Source organism: Bombina bombina, chromosome 7 (genome assembly GCF_027579735.1).
Source record: "Bombina bombina isolate aBomBom1 chromosome 7, aBomBom1.pri, whole genome shotgun sequence".
Lineage (NCBI taxonomy): Eukaryota > Metazoa > Chordata > Amphibia > Anura > Bombinatoridae > Bombina > Bombina bombina.
Window position 1 is genome coordinate 552274231 of NC_069505.1, and position 13559 is coordinate 552287789.

The 13559-nt window shown below is 37.4% G+C and overlaps 1 protein-coding gene across 1 annotated transcript in view; it reads left to right on the forward strand.

Annotated features, from left to right (window-relative positions):
• LOC128636553 (olfactory receptor-like protein OLF1) overlaps positions 1 to 13559 on the forward strand; it is a 77603-nt gene that overhangs the window by 54262 nt on the left and 9782 nt on the right. The window contains exon 4 of the mRNA XM_053689547.1: positions 11608 to 11790. Within this exon, the coding sequence (XP_053545522.1) occupies positions 11608 to 11790 (183 nt within the window). The remainder of the gene's footprint in view (positions 1 to 11607; positions 11791 to 13559) is intronic.

Below are 13559 nucleotides of genomic sequence, written 5' to 3' on the forward strand. Positions count from 1 at the left end.
TTTCCTATGGGGAAACACTAAGTCTACACCTAACACCCTAACATGAACCCTGAGTCTAAACACCCCTAACCTTACACTTATTAAACCCTAATCTGCCAACCCCAACGTCGCTGCCACCTACCTACACTTATTAACCCCTAATCTGCCGACCGGACATCGCCGCCACTATCATAAATGTATTAGCCCCTAAACCGCCGCACTCCCGCCTCACAAACACTATAATAAATTTTATTAACCCCTAATATGCCCTCCCTAACATCGCCGCCACCTACCTACAATTATTAACCCCTAATCTGCCGCCCCCAACGTCGCCGCTACTATAATAGTCATTAACCCCTAAACCTAAGTCTAACCCTAACCCTAACACCCCCCTAACTTACATATAATTTAAATAAAACAAAATAAATTTACTATAATTAAATAAATTAATCCTATTTAAAACTAAATACTTACCTATAAAATAAACCCTAATATAGCTACAATATAACTAATAGTTACATTATAGCTATTTTAGGATTTATATTTATTTTACAGGCAACTTTGTATTTATTTTAACTAGGTACAATAGCTATTAAATAGTTAATAACTATTTAATAGCTACCTAGTTAAAATAATTACAAAATTACCTGTAAAATAAATCCTAGCAAATACACCTAACACTACACTATCAATAAATTAATTAAATAAATTTACTACAATTATCTAAACTAAAATACAATTAAATAAACTAAACTATAGTACAAAAAACAAACACTAAATTACAAAAAATAAAAAAATATTACAAGAATTTTAATCTAATTACACCTAATCTAAGCCCCCTAATAAAATAAAAAAGCCCCCCAAAATAATAAAATTCCCTACCCTATACTAAATTACAAAAGTAATCAGCTCTTTTACCAGCCCTTAAAAGGGCTTTTTGCGGGGCATTGCCCCAAAGTAATCAGCTCTTTTACCTGTAAAAAAAAACACAAGACCCCCCCAACATTTCAACCCACCACCCACACACCCCTACTCTAAAACCCACCCGATCCTCCCTTAAAAAAACCTAACAATACCCCATTGAAGATCACCCTACCTTGAGCTGTGTTCACCCAGCCGGGCACCACTGGTCATCCGATCCGTCCAGAAGTCTTCATCCGATGGGGCAGAAGAGGACATCGGGATAGAATTGACCTCGCATTCTATTGGCTGATCCAATCAGCCAATCGGATTGAACTTCAATCCGATTGGCTGATTAAATCAACCAATCAGATTTTTCCTACCTTAATTCCGATTGGCTGATAGAATCCTATAAGCCAATCGGAATTCGAGGGATGCCATCTTGGATGACGTTATTTAAAGGAACCTTCATTCAATGTTAGCTGTCATCAGAAGAGGATGCTCTGCGTCAGATGTCTTGAAGATGGACCCACTCCGCGACGGATGGATGAAGATAGAAGATGCTGCTTGGATGAAGCCTTCTCCCGGTCCAGATGTCCTCTTCTGCCCTATCGGATGAAGACTTCTGGACGGATCGGATGACCAGTGGTGCCCAGCTGGGTGAACACGGCTCAAGGTAGGGTGATCTTCAATGGGGTAGTGTTAGGTTTTTTTAAGGGGGGATCGGGTGGGTTTTAGAGTAGGGGTGTGTGGGTGGTGGGTTGTAATGTTGGGGGGGGTCTTGTCTTTTTTTTACAGGTAAAAGAGCTGATTACTTTTGTAATTTAGTATAGGGTAGGGAATTTTATTATTTTGGGGGGCTTTTTTATTTTATTAGGGGGCTTAGATTAGGTGTAATTAGATTAAAATTCTTGTAATATTTTTTTATTTTTTGTAATTTAGTGTTTGTTTTTGTACTATAGTTTAGTTTATTTAATTGTATTTTAGTTTAGATAATTGTAGTTAATTTATTTAATTAATTTATTGATAGTGTAGTTTTAGGTGTATTTGTTACTTAGGTTAGGATTTATTTTACAGGTAATTTTGTAATTATTTTAACTAGGTAGCTATTAAATAATTATTAACTATTTAATAGCTATTGTACCTAGTTAAAATAAATACAAAGTTGCCTGTAAAATAAATATAAATCCTAAAATAGCTACAATGTAACTATTAGTTATATTGTAGCTATCTTATGGTTTATTTTATAGGTCATTATTTAGTTTTAAATAGGACTAATTTATTTAATTATAGTAATTTTAGTTCGTTTTATTTAAATTATATTTAACTTAGGGGGGTGTTAGGGTTAGGGTTAGACTAAGGTTTAGGGGTTAATAACTTTATTATAGTAGCGGCGATGTCCGGTCGGTAGATTAGGGGTTAATAATTGTAGTTAGGTGGCGGCGACGTTGGGGGGGCAGATTAGGGGTTAATAAATATAATATCGGTGTTGGCGATGTTAGGGGCAGCAGATTAGGGGTTCATAGGTATAATGTAGGTGGCGGCCGTGTCCGGTCGGTAGATTAGGGGTTAGATAATTTTATTTTAGTGTTTGCAATGTGGGCGGGGGGTCTCGGTTTAGGGGTTCATAGGTAGTGTATGGGGGGTAGTGTACTTTGTAGCACTTTAGTTAAGAGCTTTATGTTCCGGCGTTAGCCCATAAAACTCTTAACTACTGACTTTTTTATGCGGTAGGAGTCTTGGAGGTAGAGGCTGTACCGCTCACTAAATCTAGGCGTATGTGTTTGTTATTTTTTGTAACTTGGTTAGCTTTTTGTAACTTTGCAATTTTTTAGTGTAGATTTAAATTATTTGAGTAGGGTTAGGTGTTTAAATATATAATTTAGTTAATTTAATTTGTAGTTTTATGTAATTTTAGTTTAAAAGTTAGGTTGGATTAATCATTAATTTAATATAGTTTAATGTAATTGTAGTATAATAGTTAGGGTAGGTTAATTATTAATGTAATATAGTTTAATGTAATTTTAGTATAATTTTAGTAACAGTTAGGGTAGAATAATTAATAGTTTAATATAGTTTAATTTAAATCTAAAGGTAAGTTTAAATTTATTATATGATAGGGATGAGTTAATATTTAATGTAAGGTTAGCGGGTTGTTAGGTTTAGGGGTTAATAGTTTAATTTAGTTTATGGTGATGTGGGGGACTGGCGCTTTAGGAGTTAATAGGTTTAGTAAGTGCTAGTGATGTGGAAGGCCAGGGGTTTAGGGGTTTATAACTTTATTTAGTTGCGGTGGGCTCCAGGAGTGGCGGGATAGGGGTTAATAACTTTTATTTAGGTGGTGGCGGTGTCGGGGCGGCAGATTATGGGTTAATAAGTATAATGTAGGTGGCAGCGGTGTTGGGGCAGCAGATTAGGGGTTAATAAGTATAATGTAGGTGGCGGCGGTGTCGGGCAGCAGATTAGGGGTTAATAAGTATAATGTAGGTGGCGGCGGTGTAGGGGGCGGCAGATTAGGGGTGTTTAGACTCGAGGCTTATGTTAGGGTGTTAGGTGTAAATGTAACTTTATTCTCCCATAGAAATCAATGGAATATCTGGCAGCATCGAACATGAGCTTTCGCTGCTTTCAGACTCCCATTGATTCCTATGGCATCCGCGGCCTCCAGGGTGGCGGATTGAAAACCAGGTACGCTGGGCTGGAATAGTGGCGAGCGAACCTAGTAGATTTTTGATAACTTGCAAAAGTAGTCAGATAGTGCCGAATTTGCATTCGGAACATCTGTAGTGACGTAACCATCGATCTGTGTCGACTGAGACCGGCGGATCGTATGTTACGTCACAAAATTCTACTTTTGCCAATCTGTAGCCTTTGATAAATAAGGGGAATCAAGCTCTCCACAATTACGCTGCAGAATTCCAGCATATTTGTGATTGACGGATTGATAAATAGGCCCCAATGACTAGACGAATGGACCGGAGACATTAAAGGGGCGAGTAAAGACTTTTTTTATGTTTGCTAGTTGTATTTGTTTCATTTTTTGTTTGGGACTTTCAGCACTTAACAAAAGGGGGAGAGAACACAGTAAAGGGGAAAGGAGTTGATATCATTTGACAAATCATCTCATTCATTTGCAGTGATTTACTGAGGGTCTGACCATTCATGTGTACAACTTCCTCTTTCCAAACCTGAAAGAGCATTGCTAAATGATTGATGTGAAGGACAGCAAGTCAGACATTTAATACCAAACAGGTTTGTTCAATCCATTTTTCAACCTGGCATACAGAGGTCTAAGTGAATAACACCCATGGATGTTTTTTGTTCTCCATTGATGAACTATCATCAAAGTTTTCCAAAGGGCTTATCACAGGTGTTGGGAGTGCGGCACTAGCTGAAAGGTGGCTTGTGGGTATGGAGTAGGAGCGAAGACTTCGAGCTGTGTAGTTGTCCAATGACTGAAAGGGGCACGCCTGTCTTAACTGAGACTGTAAGTACACTTCTATTAAGCTGTTAGCGGAAGATTATATGCCTGCTACTGTTATGATCAGTCAATTGGTTGTTTTTTGGGGGGTTTTGCTTGTTGGATATACAGCAATGCCCAGAACAGCTAACAGCCCTTGTTTATAGTGCTGGTGATACAACTATACAGCCACACTCTGAGTAAAAGCAGGACACTGTTTCCTTTGTTGTGTTTGTTTACATACCACTTGCTTCGATGTGTGGAGTTCCGCTATACTTATTACATAAAAGTGGAGTACAAGGTTATCACTCTTTGGACAATGCCTTTGATAAAGAGCTTACGAGCTTAGAGTTTGAAAATGTATTTTCCCTTAGTAGAACGAATTCAACATTAGGAGATTTGTTCTATGACATGGCAGTTTTACAATTAAAAGGAGACAGGGCTCAAACTTGACAAATGGTCTTTAGAACGATACCACTCACTTAAGATGATTCCTAGGATTCTTAGGATGAATTATTACCCTACCTTTGAGTTCAGTGACCAGGATTTCATCAATGAGTGGAATGAAGTTCTACAATAATGTTTCATCAGGCTATTACTGATAAAATAAACCTAACCTAAGTTACAATAACATCTAACACTACACTATAATTAAATAAATTAAATACAATTAAATACAATTGAATTAAATTATCTAAAGTACAAAAAAAATAAACACTAAATTACAGAAAATAATAAAATAATTACAAGATTTTTAAACTAATTACACCTAATCTAATCCCCCTTACAAAATAAAAAAGCCCCCCCCAAAATAAAAAAAAGCCCTACCCTACACTAAATTACAAATAGCCCTTAAAAGGGCCTTTTGCGGGGCATTGCCCCAAAGTAATCAGCTCTTTTACCTGTAAAAATGTACAAATACCCCCCCAACATTAAAACCCACCACCAACACAACCAACCCTACTCTAAAACCCACCCAATACCCCCTTAATAAAACCAACACTAACCCCTTGAAGATCACCTTACCGGGAGACGTCTTCACCCAACCGGGCCGAAGTCCTCAATGTAGCCAGGAGAAGTCTTCATCCAAGCCGGGCGAAGTGGTCCTCCAGACGGGCAGAAGTCTTCATCCAGACGGCATCTTCTATCTTCATCCATCCGGCGCGGAGCGGGTCCATCTTCAAGACATCCAACGGGAAGCATTCTCTTCTTTCCACGACGACTGAAGAATGAAGGTACCTTTAATTGACGTCATTCAAGATGGCGTCCCTTCAATTCCGATTGGCTGATAGAATTCTATCAGCCAATCTGAATTAAGGTAGAAAAAATCCTATTGGCTGATGCAATCAGCCAATAGGATTGAAGTTCAATCCTATTGGCTGATCCAATCAGCCAATAGGATTGAGCTTGCATTCTATTGGCTGTTCCAATCAGCCAATAGGATTTTTTTTTTTACCTTAATTCCGATTGGCAGATAGAATTTTTTTTTTTTCATAGGGCCCTTAGATGAGGTGTAATTAGTTTAAAGCTTTGATAATTTCTTTTTTATTTTTTGTAACTTAGTGTTTATTTTTTTGTGTAACTTACGCCTAGATTTAGAGTTTTGTCAGTAAAAACCTGCGGGGCTAACGCTCCTTTTTTTCTTACCGCTCACTTTAAACAACGCTGGTATTACGAGTTTTCTGAATGGCTGCGTTAGCCTCAGAAAAGTGAGCGTTGAGCCAAATTTAGCTCCACTTCTACTCTCAATACCAGCGTTGCTTACGGTAGCGGTAAGCTTGAAAAACGTGCTCGTGCACGATATCCCCATAGGATACAATGGGGCTGAGCTGGCTGAAAAAAAACCTAACACCTGCAAAAAAGCAGCGTTCAGCTCTTAACGTAGCCCCATTGTTTCCTATGGGGAAACACTAAGTCTACACCTAACACCCTAACATGAACCCCAAGTCTAAACACCCCTAACCTTACACTTATTAACCCCTAATCTGCCGCCCCCAACGCCGCTGCCACCTACCTACACTTATTAACCCCTAATCTGCCGACCGGACATCGCCGCCACTATCATAAATGTATTAGCCCCTAAACCGCCGCACTCCCGCCTCACAAACACTATAATAAATTTTATTAACCCCTAATATGCCCTCCCTAACATCGCCGCCACCTACCTACAATTATTAACCCCTAATCTGCCGCCCCCAACGTCGCCGCTACTATAATAGTCATTAAACCCTAAACCTAAGTCTAACCCTAACCCTAACAACCCCCCTAACTTACATATAATTTAAATAAAACGAAATAAATTTACTATAATTAAATAAATTAATCCTATTTAAAACTAAATGCTTACCTATAAAATAAACCCTAATATAGCTACAATATAACTAATAGTTAAATTATAGCTATTTTAGGATTTATATTTATTTTACAGGCAACTTTGTATTTATTTTAACTAGGTACAATAGCTATTAAATAGTTAATAACTATTTAATAGCTACCTAGTTAAAATAATTATAAAATTACCTGTAAAATAAATCCTAACAAATACACCTAACACTACACTATCAATAAATTAATTAAATAAATTTACTACAAATACAATTAAATAAACTAAACTATAGTACAAAAAAACAAACACTAAATTACAAAAAATAAAAAAATATTACAAGAATTTTAATCTAATTACACCTAATCTAAGCCCCCTAATAAAATAAAAAAGCCCCCCAAAATAAAAAAATTCCCTACCCTATACTAAATTACAAAAGTAATCAGCTCTTTTACCAGCCCTTAAAAGGGCTTTTTGCGGGGCATTGCCCCAAAGTAATCAGCTCTTTTACCTGTAAAAAAAAAGACAAGACCCCCCCCCCGAACATTACAACCCACCACCCACACACCCCGACGCTAAAACCCACCCGATCACCCTACCTTGAGCTGTGTTCACCCAGCCGGGCACCACTGGTCATCCGATCCGTCCAGAAGTCTTCATCCGATGGGGCAGAAGAGGACATCCGGATAGAATTGACCTTGCATTCTATTGGCTGATCCAATTAAATCAACCAATCGGATTTTTCCTACCTTAATTCCGATTGGCTGATAGAATCCTATAAGCCAATCGGAATTCGAGGGATGCCATCTTGGATGACGTCATTTAAAGGAACCTTCATTCAATGTTAGCTGTCATCAGAAGAGGATGCTCTGCGTCAGATGTCTTGAAGATGGACCCGCTCCTTGACGGATGGATGAAGATAGAAGATGCCGCTTGGATGAAGCCTTCTCCCGGTCCAGATGTCCTCTTCTGCCCTATCGGATAAAGACTTCTGGACGGATCGGATGACCAGTGGTGCCAAGCTGGGTGAACACGGCTCAAGGTAGGGTGATCTTCAATGGGGTAGTGTTAGGTTTTTTTAAGGGGGGATCGGGTGGGTTTTAGAGTAGGGGTGTGTGGGTGGTGGGTTGTAATGTTGGGGGGGTCTTGTCTTTTTTTTACAGGTAAAAGAGCTGATTACTTTGGGGCAATGCCCCGCAAAAAGCCCTTTTAAGGGCTGGTAAAAGAGCTGATTACTTTTGTAATTTAGTATAGGGTAGGGAATTGTATTATTTTGGGGGGCTTTTTTATTTTATTAGGGGGCTTAGATTAGGTGTAATTAGATTAAAATTCTTGTAATATTTTTTTATTTTTTGTAATTTAGTGTTTGTTTGTTTTTGTACTATAGTTTAGTTTATTTAATTGTATTTTAGTTTAGATAATTGTAGTTAATTTATTTAATTAATTTATTGATAGTGTAGTGTTAGGTGTATTTGTAACTTATGTTAGGATTTATTTTACAGGTAATTTTGTAATTATTTTAACTAGGTAGCTATTAAAGGGACACTGTACCCAATTTTTTTCTTTCGTGATTCAGATAGAGCATGCAATTTTAAGCAACTTTCTAATTTACTCCTATTATCAATTTTTCTTCGTTCTCTTGCTATCATTATTTGAAAAAGAAGGCATCTAAGCTTTTTTTTGGTTTTAGTACTCTGGAAAGCACTTTTTTATTGGTGGATGAATTTATCCACCAATCAGCAAGGACAACCCAGGTTGTTCACCAAAAATGGGCCGGCATCTAAACTTACATTCTTGCATTTCAAATAAAGATACCAAGAGAATGAAGAAAATTTGATAATAGGAGTAAATTAGAAAGTTGCTTAAAATGTCATGCTCAATCTGAATCACGAAAGAAAAAAATTGGGTACAGTGTCCCTTTAAATAATTATTAACTATTTAATAGCTATTGTTACCTAGTTAAAATAAATACAAAGTTGCCTGTAAAATAAATATAAATCCTAAAATAGCTACAATGTAACTATTAGTTATATTGTAGCTATCTTATGGTTTATTTTATAGGTCAGTATTTAGTTTTAAATAGGATTAATTTATTTAATTATAGTAATTTTAGTTCGTTTTATTTAAATTATATTTAACTTAGGGGGGTGTTAGGGTTAGGGTTAGACTAAGGTTTAGGGGTTAATAACTTTATTATAGTAGCGGCGATGTCCGGTCGGCAGATTAGGCGTTAATAATTGTAGTTAGGTGGCGGCGACGTTGGGGGGGCAGATTAGGGGTTAATAAATATAATATTGGTGTTGGCTATGTTAGGGGCAGCAGATTAGGGGTTCATAGGTATAATGTAGGTGGCGGCCGTGTCCGGTCGGCAGATTAGGGGTTAGATCATTTTATTTTAGTGTTTGCAATGTGGGGGGGGGGGTCTCGGTTTAGGGGTTCATAGGTAGTGTATGGGTGGTAGTGTACTTTGTAGCACTTTAGTTAAGAGCTTTATGTTCCGGCGTTAGCCCATAAAACTCTTAACTACTGACTTTTTTATGCGGTAGGAGTCTTGGAGGTAGAGGCTGTACCGCTCACTAAATCTAGGCGTATGTGTTTGTTATTTTTTGTAACTTGGTTAGTTTTTTGTAACTTTGCAATTTTTTAGTGTAGATTTAAATTATTTGAGTAGGGTTAGGTGTTTAAATATATAATTTAGTTAATTTAATTTGTAGTTTTATGTAATTTTAGTTTAAAAGTTAGGTTGGATTAATCATTAATTTAATATAGTTTAATGTAATTTTATTATAATAGTTAGGGTAGGTTAATTATTAATTTAATATAGTTTAATGTAATTGTAGTATAATAGTTAGGGTAGGTTAATTATTAATGTAATATAGTTTAATGTAATTTTAGTATAATTTTAGTAACAGTTAGGGTAGAATAATTAATAGTTTAATATAGTTTAATTTAAATCTAAAGGTAAGTTTAAATTTATTATATGATAGGGATGAGTTAATATTTAATGTAAGGTTAGCGGGTTGTTAGGTTTAGGGGTTAATAGTTTAATTTAGTTTATGGTGATGTGGGGGACTGGCGCTTTAGGAGTTAATAGGTTTAGTAAGTGCTAGTGATGTGGAAGGCCAGGGGTTTAGGGGTTTATAACTTTATTTAGTTGCGGTGGGCTCCGGGAGTGGCGGGATAGGGGTTAATAACTTTTATTTAGGTGGTGGCGGTGTCGGGGCGGCAGATTAGGGGTTAATAAGTATAATGTAGGTGGCAGCGGTGTCGGGGCAGCAGATTAGGGGTTAATAAGTATAATGTAGGTGGCGGCGGTGTCGGGCAGCAGATTAGGGGTTAATAAGTATAATGTAGGTGGCGGCGGTGTAGGGGCGGCAGATTAGGGGTGTTTAGCTTCGGGGTACATGTTAGGGTGTTAGGTGTAAATGTAACTTTATTCTCCCATAGAAATGAATGGGATATCTGGCAGCATCGAACACGAGCTTTCGCTGCTTTCAGACTCCCATTGATTCCTATGGCATCCGCGGCCTCCAGGGTGGCGGATTGAAAACCAGGTACGCTGGGCCGGAATAGTGGCGAGCGAACCTGGTAGATTTTTGATAACTTGCAAAAGTAGTCAGATAGTGCCGAATTTGCATTCGGAACATCTGTAGTGACGTAACCATCGATCTGTGTCGACTGAGACCGGCGGATCGTATGTTACGTCACAAAATTCTACTTTTGCCGATCTGTAGCCTTTGATAAATAAGGGGAATCAAGCTCTCCACAATTACGCTGCAGAATTCCAGCGTATTTGTGATTGACGGCTTGATAAATAGGCCCCAATGACTAGACAAATGGACTGGAGACATTAAAGGGGTGAGTAAAGACTTTTTTTATGCTTGCTAGTTGTATTTGTTTCATTTTTTGTTTGGGACTTTCAGCACTTAACAAAAGGGGGAGAGAACACAGTAAAGGGGAAAGGAGTTGATATCATTTGACAAATCATCTCATTCATTTGCAGTGATTTACTGAGGGTCTGACCATTCATGTGTACAACTTCCTCTTTCCAAACCTGAAAGAGCATTGCTAAATGATTGATGTGAAGGACAGCAAGTCAGACATTTAATACCAAACAGGTTTGTTCAATCAATTTTTCAACCTGCCATACAGAGGTCTAAGTGAATAACACCCATGGATGTTTTTTGTTCTCCATTGATGAACTATCATCAAAGTTTTCCAAAGGGCTTATCACAGGTGTTGGGAGTGCGGCACTAGCTGAAAGGTGGCTTGTGGGTATGGAGTAGGAGCGAAGACTCCGAGCTGTGTAGTTGTCCAATGACTGAAAGGGGCACGCCTGTCTTAACTGAGACTGTAAGTACACTTCTATTAAGCTGTTAGCGGAAGATTATATGCCTGCTACTGTTATGATCAGTCAATTGGTTGTTTTTTTGGGGGTTTTGCTTGTTGGATATACAGCAATGCCCAGAACAGCTAACAGCCCTTGTTTATAGTGCTGGTGATACAACTATACAGCCACACTCTGAGTAAAAGCAGGACACTGTTTCCTTTGTTGTGTTTGTTTACATACCACTTGCTTCGATGAGTGGAGTTCCGCTATACTTATTACATAAAAGTGGAGTACAAGGTTATCACTCTTTGGACAATGCCTTTGATAAAGAGCTTACGAGCTTAGAGTTTGAAAATGTATTTTCCCTTAGTAGAACAAATTCAACATTAGGAGATTTGTTCTATGACATGGCAGTTTTACAATTAAAAGGAGACAAGGCTCAAACTTGACAAATGGTCTTTAGAACGATACCACTCACTTAAGATGATTCCTAGGGTTCTTAGGATGAATAAATACCCTACCTTTGAGTTCAGTGACCAGGATTTCATCAATGAGTGGAATGAAGTTCTACACTAATGTTTCATCAGGCTATTACTCCTTATTATTAAACATAAGACTAAAGAGCTGGCCACAGTACGGGATAAAATTGTGGATATGCAGATAAATCTTGACACTTACACAGCACATCCATTTGATAAAGAAATTGATGTGATATTGAAGACTACTGTGGAGAAAATAAAATCTGAAATCCTCGAAGTGAAACACAATAAATATCTAAATGATTACAAGAAAGGCCAGGTATATGTTTGTAGACAGAAAGACAGAGTGTTTCAATCCATTAACTACAACCAGCTTTTTCACCTAGAAAGGGAAGGAAACGAAGTGGAGGGGGGGTAAGAATAGAACAGAGAGAGCCGAGAGGCAAGAACAGATATTAGTTGAGAACTCAGAAGCAGTGATTCAATCTGAATATTTAGTTACCCCTAAAGGAAAATAGATACATCTAGTAGGAAATGTTATTAATGCTTCAGGTCAGACATTTACCTTGGATGAATGCAAAGTACTCAATCTAAGCTTAGGTTTTGTACCATCTAATGATTTTAAGTTATTTGACACCCTCATTGACTTAAATAGATTTGTAAGTAATCTTACATTAAGATGTCATTATCACACAGATGCACCTCTGGAAGATGGCATTGGACCTAGTGACATTGAAAATAGTTTAGGAGTTCTTTCCACAGATAATAACGAAGATCTGAACCTAAATTTGTTCTAGAGCTATTCCATAAAACTGTAGATAAATAATTAACTGAGTTAAGAACAGGATTACATACTGATAATTGTAATAAGAGTAAGGTTTTGAAGAAAGCAACTGCATCTCTGAAAGATAAAACCAATTTGGTTATAATAAGATCGAACAAAGAAGGAAGCACAGTAGTGCTCCTTAAGGAGGATTATGTTAGTGAGGCTCTGGATCAATTAAATGATACCAATACATCCATTAAATTTAAAATAACCCAACAATGATGTATCAACAACAAGTACGGTCAATGGTGGACGAAGGGGTGGAGAAAGGATACATAGATCAAAAAACAGCTGAGTTTTTATATGTACAGTACCTGAGAATCCCCCTTTTCCACCATTTACCTAAAGTCCACAAATCTCTTGACAATATTAGAGGAAGGCCTATAGCATCAGGAGTTGGGTCCTTATTGGAACCATTGTCTGAATGGGTTACTCAGGTCATCCAACCATTGGTCAGTAGACTAAGGAGTTATTTGAGGGACATTAAGCACCTTTTAAGAATAGTGCAAGATATTAACTGGGGAACCACACGATGGATGGCTCACCATAGATGTGGTGTCCCCTTTATTCTACTATCCCTCATAAATTTGAGCTATAAGCTATTGAGAGTTTTTTGTACACAGATACTGATTTTTCCATGGATCAACAAGAGTTTTGAAGGGCAGTTTTATCTCCAGAGATGTGGGACGGTGATGGGGTCCAAATTTGCCCCATCCTAAGCCAACCTATTTTTAGGTTGGTGGGAGGCCAACCACATGTTTTGAGATAATAATCCATAGAGGTCATCTATTAAGGTCTATAAAAGATTTATATATGACCTTATCTTTATATGGACAGGTACAGAGGAGGAAGCACTCATTTTTGTTGAATATCTGAATGAAAATAAAGTGGGCCTAAAATTCATAATAGAATATGATAAGAGACAGAGAAAATATTTAGATTTTACTCTAGTTGGAGCTTCTGATAAAATCGAGAGCCAACTATATAGTTAAACCGATATCCAAAAACATGTTGCTTCACGCAACTAGTAATCATCCGAGTCATGTATCCTTTGCGATTGCTAAAGGCCAATTCCTAAGAGTTCAAAGAAACTGCAGTAATAGTGATCAATATAAACAGGAATGTAAGAAATTAACATTAAAGTTGAAAGAAAGGGGATATACTAACAAAGTGATTAAAAGGGCAAGGATGCAAGCCAATCGATGCCTAACGGGTAACCTTTTGATAGATAAACCTAGAAAGGAAAAGGGATATCCTCAACA